The following is a 20,423-nucleotide window of genomic DNA, read 5'->3' on the forward strand; positions in this document are numbered from 1 at the left end:
CGTCGTCGTCGTCGCTGCCGCCGAGCGGCACCGCGGACTTCAGCTCGTGCTCCGCGTCGTCTCCTTCGCCGAGCTTCGCCACCGTCGGCTTCGCTCTCCTCCCCATGCTCCACGCGCCGAGCTGGCGGGGCTCGCCCTCGCCGGCCATGGGCGAGGCCCGACTCGCCAAATCCGGCGAGGGCGAGCCTCGCCACCCGGGGCCTCGAGGGCCTCACGCCGGCGGGCGAGGGCGGCCTCACGCCGCAAGGCCGGGCGGCGAGGTCGACTCGCCGGCCGGCCGCCGGAGGAAGAAGATGAGAAGACAAAGAGAAAAAAATTTAAAAAAAAATTGAAATATTGAAAAATATTAAAATATTATTAAAAATAGTCCAAGTCGGCCGCCGATCGGGCCACGTCAGTCGGCCGGCGTCTAGTCAGCAAATTCTAGCCAATTTTGGCCGGAAAGGACTGAATTGGCACAACGTAAAAATGTTTATGACTAAATCGGCACCAAAAAAAGGTTTAGGACTAAATCGGCACAAAGACAAAAGATTTAGGACTTTTTTGGCACTTTTCCCTCAGAATATTTGTTGGTTAAAAACTTGAGAGTATCCAATCATCCAAGGTCAGTGAATGAGGGCATATCGGTCAGTTTGGAAAGCAGTTTCTAAGTTTGCTCGCTTGGTGACTGACTTCATGAGCTGATTAATTGAGTAATGTCCACAGGATATTAGACAAGCTGCATCCAAGTTGCAATCCAAGGTGTCAGCAAAAGAAGTTACCCTTACTGAAGGTTTCAAATCGGCATACTCTTAACTTCATTTACTTCTGTTTTGTAAAATGTAGCTTGATGAAAGGAAAGAATAGACATGTAAATGTAATTCTCTTCATAATTTAATTGCGTCTCACAGCAGATGTCCTCTTGAGAGCACTGTACCATATTCCCCAGTAAAGGAAATGTCATGTGCAATTTCTCTAGATGGTTGTAAGTATTTCTAGTTTCGATGCACATAAATCTGGCTTGTTTTGATCCAATCATGGCTCACGATTTGCGCTCATACATCATATACGAAAGTTGGAACAATGAATGATTTTGTGCATGTCATGGACACTAGCTTGCGTTGGGTGGAAGAAGCAGGCCAATCATAAGGTTTAGACTTTTGACATGAAGAAACTTGTTAGCGGGTACATCTATCACATCTTGGGCAAAAAATGGATGACTTTTGTGGTTCAATTCACTGATGTTAGCTGATGCTTCTTAGATCAATAAATGAGTCCTTGTACTTATGTGAAAATTACTAATTAAGAATATGTGAAAAGTTACTTCCTTTAGATTAGATGGGCGTAGGCACAATGCGTTAATTATATCGATTGATGGAGAATGGATGCAAAAGCATCGTTCCAACAAATAGATTTGAATACTAATTTCTTCTCATGAAGTCATGTTGCTTGCCTCCTTTTTTTGGATCAAAGAATCTCTTGCGGATGCAATGTTCTTTAAATGGACGCTGGACCATTGTCGGATTTTCTTACATTTAATAAGATGACAGCTACTAGCTCGCCAAGTCCCTGTAAGTATGAAAGAACATGGATACAATAAAGCAATTCAAAAACCATACTGCTATTATTTCGTTGCTCTCCTAGAAACTATGAGAAGTTCCATTGATATTTCGACAAGATCCTACACCTACGGGTTATCGAGAAGTGTTCAACCGTGAACATTCTCATTTCGCTCAGAAATTGAATAAGCCTTTGTTATATTAAAAATGAAGTTTAAAATTTTAACTACTATGCTAAGTTATCATTATGAAAAGCAAGTGCAAATTGTCATAGCTATAATGACTTTACACAATTTTATAAGAAAAAAATGCTGTAATTGATATGGATTTTGAGATAGCAGATTTGGATTCCAAGTATGGATATTCAGTCGCTCATAATGTTGTAAATGAGGAGACAAGTGCTTCAATTGATAATGCATTCCCTAATATAGCACATTTACGTGATGAAATAGCTATAAACTTGATATATAGTTAAGGACGTTTGTAATATTTAACGATAATTTATTTCTTTCTTTCAGACATATGCTGTCATGTTTATTGTAATGAAATTACTCTATTTTTAATTGAGTTTGATGCAACTTTTTTATTTAAAATTTTATTAATATGTCTCTTATACATTATTCTCAAATTGAAAAAAAAAAAATATAAACGTTAAGATCATTAATTTTTGTTTTTGATTTTTAACAAATTAAAAATTTGTTAAATTTTTAATTTGGCACATGAAAGACTTTCTAAATGTATGTCTTTACCAAATAGCATTTTTCCCAAGTTGCATCTCAAGACATCTTTTCAATTTTAGTTTACCAACGATATTTGCATTTCATCAAATCCCTTTAAACTAAAGGCCTTTGCATTTTCCCAAGAATATCTCCTCAAAATCGAACCAAATGAGGCCTAAGTATTAACTGATAATATAAGTCATACAATCAAATAAAACCCCACGCAATCCATAATACATTTCCCAACATCTACTAAAGATATCGAAGAAGTCCATATCTCCTTTCAGGTGGGGATTTGATAAAAGCCACCCTCCATGTATCACTAATGCATGCTCATTCCACTGCTTTGTTGTAAAAATCTTGCTCTAACTCATGCATACTAACTGGGACATCAATCAAAGCAGATACCGAGAAAGGATCTACAGGTGGTGGCGTGACCTTTGAGGTCACAGAATCACTCGTAGATTGACTTATCCTAAGTTTTATCGAATCTTGTATGGCTTTGCAAGCATCAGCCACACCGAATGAGTTACTCTTTCTTTTCCTCTTAGTATTTGGAATCCTATCCAACTTGTGTTTGTCATAAACTAGAGTTGCAACATTGTTGGATGTAAAGACTCTCTTATCAATGCGATGTTCATTGAAGTCCTCTGCATTGCCACCACCATTGTCACATTCCTCCAACACCATCAAATCTTCCGCATTTCTCATGCCGTGATCCCCACTAGCATATGTATCACAAAATATAATACATAATTCCAGATGCTGAGGAAATCCATCCTTCTTGAATTTTGCCCACTCAACATTGTCCTGCAATTTTCATAATAATGACATGTCAGCATCATATTCATACATTTCAAAACTTACATCTATAATGATATCAAAATAACCAAAAGTTAAAAAAATACCTTGATGTGAGATTCTCATATACTTGAATCATCAACAACAACTGTTTTTGTCACACTATCCCAACCAAATCCAGACCGTGAAAGGAGTTTCTTAAAACTCTCATATTGTTTTCTTAGTTTGTTCACCTTGTTCTTGAGCTGTAGTATGCTATATTGAAATCCTGTCTGTTTAAAGAATTCAATCGTATGTTATTCCACCCTGGTTTGTTGTAAGTAGAAGAGGTGCGATTCCCCTTTTTGACCTCCTCTACCAACAAACTTACAAACAAATTGGTTAAAGACTCGGTTCACTTTGCTCTGAATGTTTGTTTCTCAGATGCCATTTAACCTTTGATCAGTTGAGCAGTATATGAGTTATGAATTAAAGTAATAACATAATAATGAATGAATTACATGCAATACACACGACCATTCTCAAGAGATGCAAGCAGAGAAGACTCTAATGGCAAAGCATTGACAATTCTTGAACTAGCTTGTACAGAACATGACAAAGATTGCATTTTGAGCTACAGGGGCTACACAGTGCTATGACTATCGATGATCAATGAAATAATATACCCAAAATGAAACAAAGAACACTATGAGAAACCTATCAGATTTTGGAGATGAGCAAGATTTTGAAAGCACCAATGTCAATGGATCTACGCAATTAGAAACTGGTCAAGTGAGCAAGTAGAAACTGGTTGAGTGAGAATGAAAAAACAATTGCAATGACAAGAAGTAAGCGAAAACCAAATTGAGCTCAACTACACAAATAGGAAAAAATTGAATTCATGACAGCCCCCTAGCCCTTATAGTTAAGCTTAGCTGGAGGTTGAGAAGGGTTAGTCAACTGGAGTGCAGTCTTGATAAACTCTCATTTTCAATAAGCTTTCACTGGTCCAAAGCCAATCTTGGACATGCACAAGCTCAACCCAACATGTCATACTACGACTTGGGCCTAGTCAACAAAACAAAACAGAAAACTAATGATCATGCTCTCACACCAGCAAACCAACAAAAGAGAAAACTAAGTGTGAACCTCATTGATGTTAACATGTCAACATTGCTCAGAGGAACGGTTAGGTCTACTGATCTGGATAGCACAAAAACCAATTACCTAAGCTCAACTTTGTGCATTTGGCAATCAATCACCAATTAAGGGCATGTGTATTTGTTAATGCAGGAAATTGAGCGCAAGGACTCGAGCAAGCAGCGCTGGCTCCGGCTCGAGCGCGAGCCGTCACCCAGATTGGCGAGCGCGGCATTCGCAGATCTACTTTGGATTGCCAACAAAGTTAATGTTCATTCCAAAATAGATCTAGACAAATCTTCAGACTACACTGCATAAATTTATTTAACAAACAAAACAGAGAGAGAAGAAGGGAATTTCTGATCTTTTGTTCCCCTGAACTATCATTTGCAATAAAACCAGAAGATTAGCGAAACTCCATTTCACCGACGCCTGATGGAGTGACGCGAGTTTTCTTTAGTTTTTGGGTTGCAAGCCAAATTATCAAACTAAAAGCATTTAACTAAAGGCACTGGGGCAGAGACAAAGTATCTCACGGCGTCAACTTGCTGTTTCAATGTTTCACCAACGGGTCGGTCGAGCGAGTGCAGCGAATGACGAGGGCCGCGCTCGCCGAAGCGAATCGTCGCCTCGCCACACTCGCTCGAGCGAGCAGCGCTGGGACGGGGCTCGAGCAGAACGCGAGGGCTCGAGCGAGCCGTCGCCCACATCAACAAAGGCTTCGACGAGTGTGGCCCTTGCAGACCTGGGCGACGAGTCGCTCGAGGGCCGCGCACGCTCGAGCGAGTACTCGCCTAGATCGGCGACGGCTGCACTCACTCGACCAAGCCCTCGCCATAGGCATCCCTTCCATAGTGGGCAAGTCAGCAAGATGGGTATAACTTAAGTCGAACGACAAGCTTGAGTGTCGGTGAAGGAGCAGCACTTGTCGGCGCCGGATGACGGAGAGAATGGCAGAGACGATTGCAGTTGAGAGGCGCCGGAGAGAATGATCAGCCAGAGAGAGAGACTAGAAGTGAGACAGAGAGAGTGACTCACGACAGAGAGAGAACGCCTTGCTTATTTCTTCTTAATTGTGTTCCAAATACTCCAGGAATAGAAAAAATATATTTTTGTTTTTGGGAACAAAAAATTTACTAAACGTTTTTTTTTCCAAATAATAAAAAAAATAGAATCAAACAGTATCTAGAATAAAAACAAACATGCCCTAATCTAGAATAAAAACAAACAGGCCCCAAGTCCATTGCCACGGATTTCAACGGTGCATCACTTCTTATTAGGCTAGCTCGCCATTCTGCCCCATCACGGCGTAAGTCGAAAATCCAAGACTAGCTATGCATCTAAGTCTTAACTTGTCCCTTTTAATTTTTTGAGATCAAAAATAAATTGGGAAATCGTACCCATAACCTCCACTTGCAAATCACGTTGTGGAATACTGGAGCATTCATTGCAATAAGTTGTCCATAGTGACTTACTTCTATTCGACTTAATTAAGATACTTAATTGCATGATCTTTTTCAAATTTTAGAATTTGATTATGTAATCCAGAAGTTTTAGAACTTACTCATTTTCACTTAGAAATAAGAAAAATAATACTCTTTTACTTTCTTGCTAATATTTATAATTATTGCATGAATGCCAAAAGACTATGAAAAGTCATATGTGAATCTATTTATACAACATTTAAATATTCTGAAAGTTGTCAAATGTTTCAAGTTAAAAAATGAATAAATATGCATAAGGTAAGGTTTAAAGTAAGTACAAAATAAATAAAAATCTATCTACATGAGACTTTTCATTGCACTTTTAAATTAGTTTAACGACTTATGGGCATTTATCCGATTCTTCAATGAAAGAGGAGTTTCTTTTAGGAATGTGCAAAATAAACAGACTGAATAGGACTTAATCGGCTAGTTGAATCTAGTTCCTAGGAGTGTTAGTCCGATTCCAATTCCTAAAAATGGAATAGGTGTCTAGGCAGTATGATTCTTGGCTCCAAGGGAGAATTGGATCAGATCGGACCAACTACATATACATTATTTCTTCAAAAAAATAATTAGAAAAATGTGAAGTAAACATTATCTTAATTCAATTCCAAATAGTAGGGAAAAAATGTGACAGTGTTGGAGATATGATTTGTGCAATTAATTTGATTGAAAATACTTAAATTGATGTAAGGTTTAGATTGATATCAATTAATGATTTAAAATGATTTTGTATCTTTGTATTTTCCTTTCATTGTTTACATCATGTAATATAAATGTATGTAAAGAATACATATCAAATTGAAGTGTATACAAAGAAATTCCTCAAGCTCCTTTTTTCTTTCACTTCGCGTTAGACCGATTCCATTAAACCAGACTGGGACATCTGTCCAACGCTCGATTCTCTGTTCCACCTTGAAACAGGACCAAACCAAGAATCAATTCCCCCTAATTTCTTCATGTTCTTTTTTATTTTTTATTTTTCTGGGTGTTCAATCTTTTGATAGTGGGAGGCACACCGACCCACCAGCGTAGGCAAAATGCAATTGTAGCACGAAAAATAAACGAGACAGATAAGTTGAATCTAATAATGAAAGTTTATCAACACGGCAAATTGCTCCACCGAAAATAGGCGAGCGTTTCCCTCTTTATCTTTGGTTTCTTTTATGGCCAGTGCTGGGCACCGGGCTGGTCACTTTTCGAAGCACTAAGCTGGCGTCAATGGCGACCGTCCCTCTCCTGCAGCACTCGCTCTCCGTCGCCGTCTTCAACGACGGCTTCAAAAGGAGCGATTTTGGGCTCATGGGTGTCTCCAGATCGCGTCGATCTTCTCGCTCCTACGCTGCTGGGCCGAGGGGACCTTGTATCCGGTATTGTTTGAACGCTGCTTGAGCAGAACCGCCGGATAACTTCCATTTCTTCTCGTTTGTTGTTTCGTCTAGTACTGTGTGCTTGTTTTGGCTTTGGAGAAGCTCTTGTGTGGTGTGCGGTGATGGGTCTTTGAAATTTTTGCCAGCTGAGTGGAGGGTGCGAAGTTCAAGTTTAAAGTTCTGGGCGAGTGCAAGAACTGTCAATTAGTTTCTGAGTGTCGCTTAGCCTTTTGAATCGTGGCTTAATGGTATTGAATATTGAAATTCTCATGCTGAAGTGAAACCTTCAGGAAACAAATCGTGTGGCTTCTAAAAAGTGATGAAGCTGTAGGTGATGAAGACCCAATTTTTTTTTTTTTTTTTAATCTCCCCCCTGCCTTTTTGCAAGAAAACTGAAAGAGAGAGAAAACTGTGTTTCCATCAGTTTGGCTATGGGCTAATGTACGGTCCAGGGAGTGTTCTGTTTGAAAGAGTTTGAATTCAGGGAATGGATAACTACCTCGAGAGATACAAAAAGAGTGCTTGGTTTTTTTGGGACTTAGGTTAATGCCAATTTGATTTATATCTTAAGAAAACACGCCCACAGATTTTTTTGACTTGAGGCAGAGTCTTGGGTGAAAATGTTTAAATGGAAACTGTAGCGTAGTCCTATTGGTCTGTAATAGAGATGTCTGTGATTGTCCAGTCATTTTAGAGTATGGAGTCTCCTTTTAGTTCATAAAACTCATTGGAGTTGGAAAGTTCCACCATTTCCTCATTCTGCTCGTATTGACATAAACTAATTCTAAATTACCAAATAAAGAGAAATGGTTCCATGTTTTTGTACTGCCAGCATTGCATGATTGATTGAGCTTCACTTTGAATGTTTATTATCAATACTTTTAATGACAGATGTCAGTCAACAAGTACAGATGAACCAAAAACAAAAAGGAATCTTCTCGACAATGCTAGCAATCTTCTTACTAATCTGTTGAGTGGGGGAAGTCTGGGATCGATGCCAATAGCTCAAGGTGCAGTGACGGATTTATTTGGCAAGCCTCTCTTCTTCTCACTGTATGATTGGTTCTTAGAGGTACTCGTGGAAATCATTGAAGTTCTTTGCCGATTTTCTTCTTCCTTTTTTTTTTTGCTCGGCAATTAGGCTGTTGGTTAACATCCAATTAACTTATTTTCTTCTTAGGAGTTCACTATTACATGTCGCTGCTTGTCATTCTTTATAAATGTGTAGAAAGTTCATAATTCAATTAAACTACCAACTCAGTTGTTTTTTTCCCTGCAATTTCTTATAATGCCAATCATGTCAAAAAGAAAATTTCAAAAGGTACTTTATCTGCTATCTTGTACTGGTTGTGAAGGTACTCAGTCTCACTTCAATCATTGTGCAGCATGGAGCTGTCTATAAACTTGCTTTTGGACCGAAAGCATTTGTTGTTGTATCCGATCCTATAGTCGCAAGGCACATCCTTAGAGAGAATGCGTTTTCGTACGATAAGGTAATGAAGTTATATGCTTCTGTGACCTGTCAAGGTTCATTTTGTACCATTTATGTGCTTGTGCTGGAAAAATAAAATAGCAAAATTTTCCAATTTTGTAATTGAGATAATCTGGTTGTGTGAAAATGATTGAATAATTAGATCCAGAGACAATTTGGTAATTTGAGCATTTGCTAAATGCGTAGGATTTCTGCCACAAGTTTGAGAAAGAGAGAATGGAGTATAAAATTTTTTGGATGATCAGCATAGGCTACTTACTTCAGTTTGAGAGTTTCATCATATCTTAGTATCCCTTCTAAAGGCTCACCGGCAAGTGTCTTGTGCTATAATAGGGAGTTCTAGCTGATATCCTTGAGCCAATAATGGGAAAAGGACTTATACCTGCAGACCTTGACACTTGGAAGCAGAGGAGAAGAGGTGAGCAAGTTAAGATTATGCCATTTTCAGGTTTGGGCATGGGTCTAGACCAATGTGGAGTATCTGCCAATCAGTTTTAGTTAAAACTCAAGTATATCGTGCTTCCTCCACATGAAGTAGTGTATATGCAATTCAAAATATTTTCTTAGAAAAAGTTATTGACCTTCTTACGAGTAATACAGTGTATAAATTATCTTGAGAAGCAATAAACAACTGTTTTAGCAAAACAATCATACAATGATTAACTCCAATCATATCCTTGCTTATTCATGGTTTGCCAATCATGACTGCATACTTTTCCTTCAAATGGGTATGTAGGAGATCAATGGAAGAAATATTATTATGGTTTAGCTTGTTTTGTATCAATATCATCAATTTCTCAAAGTGTCCTTAAGATTTAAATTAGAATTCCCTTTGTTTGATCAGAGTTGTTTCAGATGACAATGGTAAGTTGGATGCTGGTGCCTCAATTAATTCCCTTTAGCATCGCACCTTTTGCTTTAAAATAAGTTATTGTCAAATGCATACTGTTGATACTTCATCTAATTTTTCTGTTCTTTGTCATCCTATCATTAGCTATCTATTGTAAGTTATGGCTGGACCATTGCCAGCTCTTCAGAAAGCTTAAGCTATTATAGTGTGATGAGAAAATATTAATCTTGAATTATCAAATGTTATTGTAGTGAAGTGTTGTGCTCATTCTTTTTGGTTAATGTATTTGTAATAAATTATTCATTGCCTTGGTCATCAACAAACTATCAATGTTCTTGTTTAAATTGAAAGGGTAATGCAAGTGTATGTGGTCTTGTCTAAAAGTTAGCATAACTTGTCTTGAAAACTACAGTTATTGCTCCTGGGTTTCATTCGTTATACTTGGAAGCTATGACTGAAGTGTTCACAAAATGTTCGGAGAAGACCATCCAGAAACTTGAGAAGCTATCTGAAGGCACAAATGAACATGGAGAGGGGAAAATTGAGCTGGATCTTGAAGCAGAGTTTTCAAATTTGGCTCTTGATATTATAGGCCTTGGCGTCTTCAATTATGACTTTGGTTCAGTCACAAAAGAGTCACCCGTCATCAAGGTTTGATGAGTTGTGACTAGTCTTTTTCCTTTAGTGCCATTCGTTTTGTTTAATCTGTTAAAGATGCTTCCTTCTTGTGTAAACTATTCTATCACAGTTAAAAAAATCTATATAAACTTAAGGCTTCAAATATTTGTCAGTTAGAAGAATTTTGGTTTCTTGTGTGGTTTTGATTTTACTGCCGTCATTTAAGGGAGAAAGGCTCCACATAGGACCACAATATCAGAATAATGACCCATTGAGTTCGCTTTCTGAATAAAGACTAAGATGTGGTGATATTTTAGTGGTTATATTTTGCAGGTCTTATTTTAATGCAAGGTACTTTCACATTGATCAGGTCTCATCCAACATTGCTTGAAACATCTCATTTTACATTTTTCTCTCATATTAATTCGTGTCCTTAGAATTGACAGCTAGTTCACTGGATCTTAAAGGCATGATTCAAAATTATCAGTTCATGGTGCCAATCTCTCTTTGACAGCTTGATGATACCTTTTGTCATTTTGGTGTAGGCGGTTTATGGTACTCTTTTTGAAGCAGAGCATAGATCTACCTTTTACATCCCTTATTGGAAGGTCCCTTTAGCTTCTTGGATTGTGCCTAGGCAGCGGAAATTCCAGAAAGATCTCAAGGTTATCAATGACTGTCTTGATGGACTCATAAAAAATGCAAAGGAGACCAGACAGGTTAGAAAATAACCGCTATATAGAGTGTGTGATATAGCTGTTGATATTTAAAAAAACATAGGGCTTGTTCTCTTGGCGATGAAAACCTTCACCTAAACAAATTTTGTATTCTTGGATGGTGTAATCTATGAAAGAAAATTTGCCCTCCATTTGAGAAATTTAGCAGCAAGAACACCATTTGCGGAGACATGGATTGCAAAATGCAAATGAATTACATCTATGTGAAGTGGGAGCAGCCTGTGTGAAAATTTGCTGTTTAATTCTCTTACTTTCAAGTTAAACCATTTGAAGATTTATCTTTGATGGAACTAAACTGCAGGAAACAGATGTTGAAAAGCTGCAGCAGAGGGATTACTTAAGTCTCAAAGTGGGTAGACATTTTTTAATTTCTTGTGCCTTTCAATTTAAGAGTCGTTTGCATAAGTCAATGAGCATATATATTATCAAATCCAGGCCATGTGTTTTTGAAGTTTGCAGGATGCCAGTCTTCTACGTTTTCTAGTTGATATGCGCGGTGTGGATGTAGATGATCGCCAGGTAAAGTATGATTTTGTAATCTTTCAAAGCTTCAGCTAGGTGAAGTTTCCCCAGTGGTTAACAGTAAATTGCTATTGGGTTTCTTGAACAATGTGATATCTCACTCTGTGCAGTGCCTCAAGTTGTTTGCTGTCCAAGGTTTGTTTTGAAATCATTGTCATGCCAAGCTTGTTTAGGAAAAGGTCACAGGGCTAAACTGGAGAAGTAAAACTTCTAAATCAAACAAATATTATTGTCTCGTTTTCAATTTGACCGTTAGTGCTATTTTTAAGGGTTCTTAATTCCAATTGGTCTGATTAGACTGTTGTCCACAATTTTAAGTAATATTTTCCAGTAATCGCAGGTAATGAAATATCTGTGATTCCATGTAAAATTGTAAGGATGTCTTTGGTTTATCTGTTTTGGTTTACTTTTGAGATGGGTGATTCTGAAACCAGACCAAATCAATCAATTTCCTTTTTCTCAACCAAAGCAACCAGATCAACCAAAAAACCAAAGAATACAACTCAGTTCATTTGCACTTTAGCAGTGTAGTATTTCTCTTTGCTTTCACCACTCTTTATTTTCAAGAACTGTTTCTATTTGATCATCTTGGACACACATATCTCTAAAGGGTGTTTAAACACTAAACTAATATCTCTTGCAAAGTCTGAAGCCCAGGATATTAGTGCTGTATCCATCCCTGGCTAGAGGTATGCTCACACGTAGTGAATGCAAGTTGCTCATGCCTACATTGGATCATATGCTTCTAAAAAATTCATCATAGTAGTGCACCTATGCTTCTGAAACTCCTTGCTTTAGTCACAGATTTAGTTCAGTTATGCACCTTTGGCTTTTTCTGAACCACTCATTTTAACAGTTGAGGGACGACCTTATGACTATGCTCATCGCTGGCCATGAAACAACAGCTGCTGTTCTTACCTGGGCTGTTTTCTTACTTGCTCAAGTATGTGTCTGATCACCAACTTCGTTGTCTTGCAATCTTGTATCGTTTTTAACGTGTCTGTGCTGCTTGAAATTTACTTGCCTAAGGTTGTCATTTAAATTATTGACTTTAATTTTCTGAATGCAGAACCCATCAAAAATGAGAAAAGCACAAGTAGAAATTGATTCAGTGCTTGATCAAAAGAGGCCAACTTTGAATCTCTAAAGAAGTTGGAGTAAGTCATGTATCTACTCGTACGATGTTAACGTTTGTTATGGATGATCTTCCTTGTTTTTTGGTGCATATGTGAATACTGTAGTGATAAACGAGTGTGGAAGTTGATTCGTGCCCATCTTTGAGAGATTTTTCTCCCTTCAAGGGCAATACTCCTTAGCTCAGAATCAGAGTGTTGTTTCATTAATCTCTTTCTTGAAGGCAAGGCTTATATAAATGGAGGTCATTGGTGCTACTTCTGCAGACAGTAATCTGTATATGTTAATCTTGTGTAAAGAGCATGTGTGGGAAAACCAAAAAGCTGCATATTAATTTCTCTGCTTTTGCTACTCAAAGCTAATTCAAATTGATTGCATTTTTAGAGAGGGAGAGAGAGAGAGAGAGGGATCGTTTGCAGAATTGTTCCTCGATCTTTTCCGATGATGGCATTTGTTTGCTCTTTTAGCTGCAACTTCTCATCTTAGTGTTTCTATTTACTTCCCCCAAAAGACCGTGTGGAAAAGAAAGATCTCCTGGAAGTGCTTTTGTTTTCTTCTCATCAAAATCCATCTATGTTAGTAGCAAGCTCATGCATGTTTATGAACTGTATGCAATAATGGAAAGGTTTCTCTTCTCTAATCCTTGGTTTGGTGATTCCCTTGATTGGTTTTGTATCTTGACTATTTTTTTTTTCTTGATTTTCAAAATTCATATGCCTTTTCCTTTCTTTCAGGTACATTAGACTGATAGTTGTAGAGACACTTCGTTTGTATCCTCAACCACCTTTGCTTATTAGGCGTGCCCTTAAATCAGATCAGTTGCCAGGTAATACTAGCTACTAAATTGTAAATTTGATTGCTAACTTAATTTTACACTTGATAATTTGTACCAATGCTACCTTGGGATAAAAAGCCTGGTTGTTGCTTAATCTCCTCCTATAGTTCAGTGATCATTTTGGTGCAATAGCAGATAACAGGAAAAAAATACTATCAGTGGTTGAGATGACTGCTGGTGAAAGGAGATATTAAGCCACTTGTGGATCAAATAGGAGAGAAATTGTATTTGAAACTCTAAACAAATTTATGTCTCGATAGATTAAGTATGAGTCAGTCATGTTGATCTGCGGGCATTACCATCTCAAGTTCATTTTGAAGGGACGACTTTTGGTGGTTTTCCAGGAGGTCATCCTTAAAATAAATGATAAACATGGTTTGCAATGAGTTTCTCGACTGCAAGTTCTCCTCTGCATGAGCTAAAGAGTTATACTGGGAAGTCCCTCATCTTATTATTTTTGTTCAAAAAATTTTACGTGATGATCAATAGGGAATATCCAATTGACCAAGTGAAATTCAAACGAGCTGCTAGTTGAGGTGGCATTATTCCATGGGACAAAAGTGTTTGTTCAATGCATTGCTGTAATAGAACCATGTCGACAGGGAATGAAGACATTGTTTTATTTTTGTAATCATTTTTCTATGCTAGTCCTCACCTTATTTATGAACTAGAATTCTAAATTTTTTAGTCAACTCTGCCTTTCAGGAGGTTATAGAGGTGACAAAAATGGTTATGCGATCCCTGCTGGCACAGATATCTTCATTTCTGTAAGTAGTTGCATTGGTCGTATATTAGTTCTTATCAGTTTGCACTTGCCACTTTTGTTAAAAATCTATAGTCTGTCCCTTCTGCTTCTGCTCATTCTGGTGTGCATGACTTTTTGTCCTTTAAATTTAATTATTCAGGTGTATAACCTTCATCGATCTCCATATTTTTGGGATCGCCCCAGTGACTTTGAACCGGAGAGGTTCCTGACACAGAGAAAGAGTGAGGGGGTTGAAGGGTGGGCCGGCTTCGATCCATCTCGGAGTCCTGGAGCGCTATATCCGAATGAGGTGACCTTCCAAAGTGAAATCTCCACGCATCAAGCACTTTGACTCATTCTAATCAGCCAAAAAAATGCCTCACGTTCTTTGTTGAATGTTAATCGTTTGTTGTGATGATCAGATTGTCTCGGATTTTGCCTTCTTGCCATTTGGTGGGGGGCCTAGGAAGTGTGTCGGGGACCAATTTGCCCTAATGGAGTCGACGGTGGCATTGGCTATGCTGCTCCAGAAATTTGATGTGGAACTGAAAGGATCTGCCGACTCTGTGGAACTTGTTACAGGCGCAACAATCCACACGAAGAACGGATTGTGGTGTAATATAAGGAAGAGATCTGATCAGCCGCAAATCTGATCGTCAGAATGCATTACAAGCTATTAATGGTTGGGCAAATCAGCTTTCTCTCGGGTTGTCTTTCTGTCTCTTATCTTGCTATTGATAAACAGATCTTAAATTTGCTTTTCGCAGACTCGAGTTCACCGGCATGGTACAGATTCAACCGGCAAAGCCCCTCTTCCCCAACCAAGAGTTGAGACCAGATGCAAGAATCTGGTGTTCTATACAATGACTTTCTCTTTGATTTCATGTCATATGAGACTTGAATAGCAAGTCATATGCCGAAAAACATAAATGAGCACTCGTTGCATGCGCCCACTTGGATGTCTGTAGGTTGTATGGACGGAATTGGTTGCTACCAAAAAAAAATGAATTGCTTCATTTGGGGAAAAAAAATTCGGGTATTAAGTGGCTATCTTATCGGTCGTGAAATTTCACTTTTCCAATATGTTTTACGTTTTTTCCAGCACAGGGCTGAGCGTTATCTAAGGCACTTCAGCAGATATTGCCAATACGATTCACTGCAGCAAATGAAGTATCCCATTGACAATTCTTAGCTTGATTTGGCAACTACAACACAGAACTGAGAAATGATGACAGATTCTGATTTGCAACATGAACTAGATCGAATACACTTCGGATACACTTCTTGCAATTTGTCGCCCATGCTCAGCTAATTAGAAGAAAAGGGAATATACACGACGCTGGGAGTTCCTCTTTCCCCCCTTATAGATGTTGGGAGCTAATTAAAAATGCTCTTGCCATTTTCAACTTCAATAAAGCCACGGGAAGGTCAATAGGTAAATTCAACCGTGCAATTTCTTATCCTGCCAGTTCTTCAATGCAATGCCTTGAAACTGCAAATGCATCGAACCAACAGGCTGTCCCTGCACAGCGCCAAGCTTAAGGGTCCAATACAATCGGAGAGTCAAAAAGAAAAAGCACAACTTAGTTCTTAAGATGCGTACAGTGTTTTGGAAATCACTATGGACGGGGAAACACCCAGGAATCTCTTGTGCTCTAAAACCAACATGTCCCTGAAATCAACAAACTTGCTCCATCAATTAAATTGTTGAAAGAAATTCTCCTCACCGGGATATTGGTTATTTAGATTCTGTACCAGTTCCTGCAAACTTTGTGGGGTCCCACAGTGGAAAACTCGTGACGGCACTGAATGTAGACGTCCCTAATAAGATCAAGGTCAGGATCAAAGACCAGAAGATATGGCCAAAAGGATCACAGAACTATGTGCATTAGAAGTTAAGGACAGAATGCAGGCACGTAATGCACAAACCAGGCCACCCTGTAAATTGTCATTATAACCATCGCGAGTGGGACATGTTGAATCTAGTTGTTGCCGCATTTAGTAGAACAAAAGAGCTCAATACCACTATCATGACAGGAAAAATCCATTTAGCAAAGATAATAAGTTTCCATACCACTCCTTGCATACTTTGATGAGCATCACCATGGCCATCTAGACTTGCTGTTCTGAAATTTAATTCCTGCACAGTTGAAAGACGACAATATGAGAGAGACAGTAACCACAGCATAATCTTGAAATATTTTCCATGCTGGATACCATGTCTTGCATGCCCTGTTGGGAAATCCAACGGTTATCCTGGCCTTCTGTTCTTGAACTTGCTTGTTCCTACAGTTTAAGACAAGTTACACCATTTCTCAATGTACAAGCTGACACTATCATAACAACAGAATGAACTAAAATGAATAAGCCTAACCACATCATGGAAGTTATCTTGAGTCCTGATAGCAGCACCTCCTTGCTCAAAATGCACCACCTGCAGCATGAATAAGGTCGTGCTCAAGGGCTGGATCACGTAACAGTAGCTGCAACACATTTGCTACTCAAAGTGTCAAATTCCAAGCGTAAACTGACCTTTCTTTTCTTACATATTTTCTTTCTCTTAAGTGACTTGACTACGTTCCTGTTATTCTCTTCTGGGGCTTCAGCATTTTGGTGAACAGCAACTAAGCCAGGCTCTGAAACACTCCACCTAGAATTAACCCTTGAATACTGTCTCGACACTTCCTCTAAGGCCTGACATGCAATAATGTAAGCTTCCTGAGATAAAGAGCCCTGTTCCCCCAGTTTAATTGCTCTCTTACAAAGATCATTAAACCGCTGCATTCTGGAAGCAAGCAATTCTTTTGATTTTTCAGATTCAGTTTCCCTTATCTTTGCATTCTTTGTCCAGCGCTTTAAAATATATTGACATGGGATGCTAGAAACGCCAGATGTTTGAAGAACAAGCATTGCATGTCTACAAAGGAAACCTCTGTATTCAAATGATTTACATGAACATAAAATTTCTGAGTCAACTTTCTTCCAAGAGACGACAAAATTTTGACTTTTCCTATATTCTTCAACTCGAAAGATTGCAGCCAGTTCATTTCCATTTTCTCTTTGCAGATGACACAACTCAACTCCCAGAACCTCGTCCTGAAATTGCTTGAAAACTGCATTTGTATAAATTGTTGACAGTTGCTTCTCAAATGTTAAGGCAGACCTTAATACAGGTGGTTTGTACCGTGATTCGGCATCCGATGCAGCCTCCCTTTCATACCTTTCTTGCAAATACACTTTGTATTGCTTCAAAAAATCCTTAAAAGAAATTCCCCTATATAGGTAACTATCAAAAAAAGCAGTCATGCTTCTAGTTCGATCAGCTGAGGACATTCCAGCTAAAAATGCATCCTGCATGTAAGTTGGGACCCACTTTTTACGATCTTCATATAATGAGCAAACCCATTCATCCTCCCCTACTTCAAATTTATGAATCAGTTTCTGCCATCTCTTTTCAAACTGTTCCTCCGTCCAAGACAGATACACACATTTGTTAAACTTATCCATGAATTTATCATATTTATCTAAAACATGTGCCAAAGTTAGAGGAATTTTTCTGAAGATGTGCCACAAGCAAAAACAATGGCGTATATCTGGAAATACATCTGCCACAGCTTCTTTTAGTTGTTTGTCTTGATCGGTTATGATAACTTTAGGAGCTTGATGACCCATTGCATTGAGCCACGCCTGCATTACCCAACTATAAGACAATTTCCCTTCGGCCCCAATTAATGCACATCCAAGCAGTAAGTACTGAGCATGGTGATTGACTCCAACAATAGGAAGAAAAGGAATACCATATTTTTCTTTAACATAGAAGATATCAAAGTAGACCACGTCACAGAAACTGCCATAATCATGCCTACCTTTAGCATCAACCCAGAAGACATTTCTCAAGCATTTGTCAGGGCCCAAATCTATTGCATAGAAGAAATTGGGATTCTCCTGCTGCATGCTCATGAAATGTTCAAGCATCACTTGTGTGTCTTCCTCATTTAGGAAAGCTTGTAGACCCTTCTTTTGATAGGCTAAAGCACCAACTTGCTTGGTCCTTCCCCAGAGGGAATTATAGAAGTCATCTGGGTCAATGTCATGGTTATGCTCCTTGACAACACTATATATAATCCATATGCCATCTTCCCTCCTCTTCATATTCATTCCGGCTTTGCAGTTGTCTTCATACAGGGGCGTGGATGGACAGTTGAACTGGACTCGCGTTTGCTTCCAAATCTAGAACAAGCTATCTTCACATCAATAAACTTCCCAGATTTCTTTGAGCGACGGCTAGCTTTTATTGTGATGCCAAATCCAACAGAGCGAGCGTACTCCCTGTAGAAAGAGTATGCTGCTTCCTTCGTTTGAAATTCTAAACCAATCTGGGGATCTGTACTCAACAATCTATGATGAACATCAACAGTGGAGTTTGTCCCCACCTGATTCATAATACAAGCATCATTTTCCTCACTGTCATGCTGGGGGGCTACCATCATATCTTCACCCCCATTATGAGAATTTACATTTTCCCCGCTGTTACAGTGGGGTGCTACCAGAATATTTTCACTCCCCTCGTGAGAATTTACATCCTCTTCCTCAGCGGGCATTATGCTGGAAGACTCTACAACATCCAAATCTACATTTTTGTCAGAGTCCAACCTTTTTTTTTATCTGAAGGAAGTTCAAACTACCTTATGAACTCTTAGATTCTTGAAAGAACATGGGAAAATTTTTTCACAAATTTCAGGCAAAACAAAGAAGTACACTTTGTACAGATGACAAATCCAGAAACATATTTCATGAAAAATGATATGGCAATGACCAAATATTTTAGTTTCGGGGGGTAAGAATTCACACTATGAAGGCAGAAAATACTTCAAGACAAACTGAGTATGCCTGTATAAATTCATTGCTGGCCGTTCGAAGATCTTTCAAGAAACTTAAGTTTTGTGGAATGATGAAAAAAATGGGTACTTCCCTCCACCACACTCCACAAGCCAGGTCAATCCGAGCCATTACATTCATTTTAATCAACTTAAATAACTAAGTAACTCAATCCAATCATTTGTGCATGCGTGCGTGTGTTGATTTTTCCACTCACTCTGACAAAATTGAACAAAAAATTTTCACATGATTGACCTGACCCCATGCCATTGTAAGTCAATGACTGATTAAACAGTAACACCCAGACTCAAATACAAAAAAGAGAATTCACTACAAAACCAACCAACAAAGCCTTCAGTCCAAGAGCTCAAGTCAGGGACAGCGCCACCATATGATCAGTGGGTGCAAGTGTCCCCACTGAATTTTCCGCACTCTCCAAGCAGTGAAGTCCAAACCTCATACGACAATAGCGCCTACAATAATGTAAAGTATTTCTCTAGTCATTGGAATTGGATGTATCAACTTTTATCCATATCCTTGTGCACTGTTACAAATCTTTATGTAAACAAATAACAGACTATGCGATGAAACTAAATCCATTGTACTCATCTCACACAGAAGCATTTCAGCAGATGAATAATTGGCATAGAAAAAAGAAATGATGGTCGCAGTACGACACTTTCCATGCACCAAAACACGTCAATGACCGCAAGAAGCCGTCATCACGTAATTCCATTCGTTCGTAGTCAATAATTTGTACGCCCCACTAGTCACCAACACAGAGAAAAGACACGAAGTATCGGATATGGATCTTCTACGCATGTGGAAGTCCGAAACTTAGTTATTTTTTCTTACTTGTACGAGGAATTCTCCTCATGTTTGATACTCTTTTTCGCCACGTAACAAGACAACCCCAGTGAACCCACGTCGGAGACACTCCTTTCACTTGTCCAAGGCTCAAATCTGTCACCTTTAGAACCATTTGTCTCGTGGGTGATTTAAGGGTACGACAAAATGAAGACAAAAATCGCATTTTTGCGTCATTACGCGATTGCCCACGCCGACAAATGGCCCGCCCCGGCTCAAGTCATGATGGGGAGCACAGCCGCGAGCCACTCGACACTCGCGAGGCGGTCCGGTCCCGATGCGATGCTCGGATTACTCGAAGCGAAGGCGAAGATTGAGCTGAGGAAATGAAGAGAGGGAAGCGCCGGAAAAAGGAGATTTACCCGGAAGAGATGAAACAAGAGCGTTCCGGTTCAGGAGCTGGCGGCTAAGCAGATGAATTCGGGAGCTTCTGGTCCGATTTGATGATGATTGGAAGAAGAAGAAGAAGAAGAAGAGGAGAGAGAGAGAGAGCAGAGGAGAAGCAGGCGACTGAGAAGAAGGGAAGGGGGAGGGAGTAATTAATGATAATATTGTAATTTTTCATACACCGATTATTTTAATGCTGTGCCTAACCACTATTTTGAGAGTTGGATTGTAATAAGTGTCTTGAATCATTGACTGACATGGCTTTTATAATTGTATAGTCGATCATGATTAATCATTATGTACCAAAGATTGCAGAGTGGGATGTCG

The 20,423-nt window shown here is 38.9% G+C and overlaps 2 protein-coding genes and 1 long non-coding RNA gene across 6 annotated transcripts; 1 reads left to right on the plus strand and 2 right to left on the minus strand.

Annotated features, from left to right (window-relative positions):
• Positions 1-2,439: 2,439 nt before the first annotated feature.
• Positions 2,440-5,103, minus strand: LOC108959114. The gene is made up of 2 exons (XR_005548411.1): positions 3,166-5,103; positions 2,440-3,067 (listed from the first exon to the last, which is right to left on the minus strand). It is a non-coding gene; the product is annotated as a hypothetical protein (long non-coding RNA).
• A 1,669-nt stretch (positions 5,104-6,772) lies between these two features.
• Positions 6,773-15,031, plus strand: LOC104433683 (cytochrome P450 97B2, chloroplastic). The gene is given in 16 exon segments (XM_010046523.3): positions 6,773-7,031; positions 7,923-8,103; positions 8,417-8,524; positions 8,857-8,941; positions 9,786-10,024; positions 10,537-10,710; positions 11,030-11,077; positions 11,188-11,247; positions 12,107-12,193; positions 12,320-12,383; positions 12,386-12,407; positions 13,119-13,210; positions 13,925-13,986; positions 14,125-14,274; positions 14,387-14,646; positions 14,732-15,031. Coding segments are annotated over 15 exon segments (1,752 nt in total). The 5' UTR covers positions 6,773-6,882; the 3' UTR covers positions 14,618-14,646; positions 14,732-15,031.
• Positions 15,032-15,116: 85 nt separating this feature from the next.
• Positions 15,117-20,229, minus strand: LOC104433674 (protein FAR1-RELATED SEQUENCE 2). Of its 4 annotated transcripts, none has more exons than XM_039310291.1 (9): positions 20,072-20,227; positions 19,186-19,315; positions 16,497-18,579; positions 16,339-16,398; positions 16,182-16,250; positions 16,039-16,104; positions 15,720-15,785; positions 15,568-15,636; positions 15,117-15,486 (listed from the first exon to the last, which is right to left on the minus strand). In XM_039310291.1, exons 3-9 carry the CDS (start codon positions 18,120-18,122, stop codon positions 15,406-15,408), a joined length of 2,037 nt encoding a protein of 678 aa, XP_039166225.1. In that variant the 5' UTR covers positions 18,123-18,579; positions 19,186-19,315; positions 20,072-20,227; the 3' UTR covers positions 15,117-15,405. The 4 variants fall into 4 exon arrangements, with proteins under 4 accessions (XP_039166225.1, XP_039166246.1, XP_039166289.1 ...); XM_039310312.1 differs by having other exon boundaries at positions 16,497-18,594; XM_039310355.1 differs by lacking the exon at positions 19,186-19,315.
• Between the last annotated feature and the right edge of the window lie 194 nt (positions 20,230-20,423).

Source organism: Eucalyptus grandis, chromosome 1 (assembly GCF_016545825.1).
Source record: "Eucalyptus grandis isolate ANBG69807.140 chromosome 1, ASM1654582v1, whole genome shotgun sequence".
Lineage (NCBI taxonomy): Eukaryota > Viridiplantae > Streptophyta > Magnoliopsida > Myrtales > Myrtaceae > Eucalyptus > Eucalyptus grandis.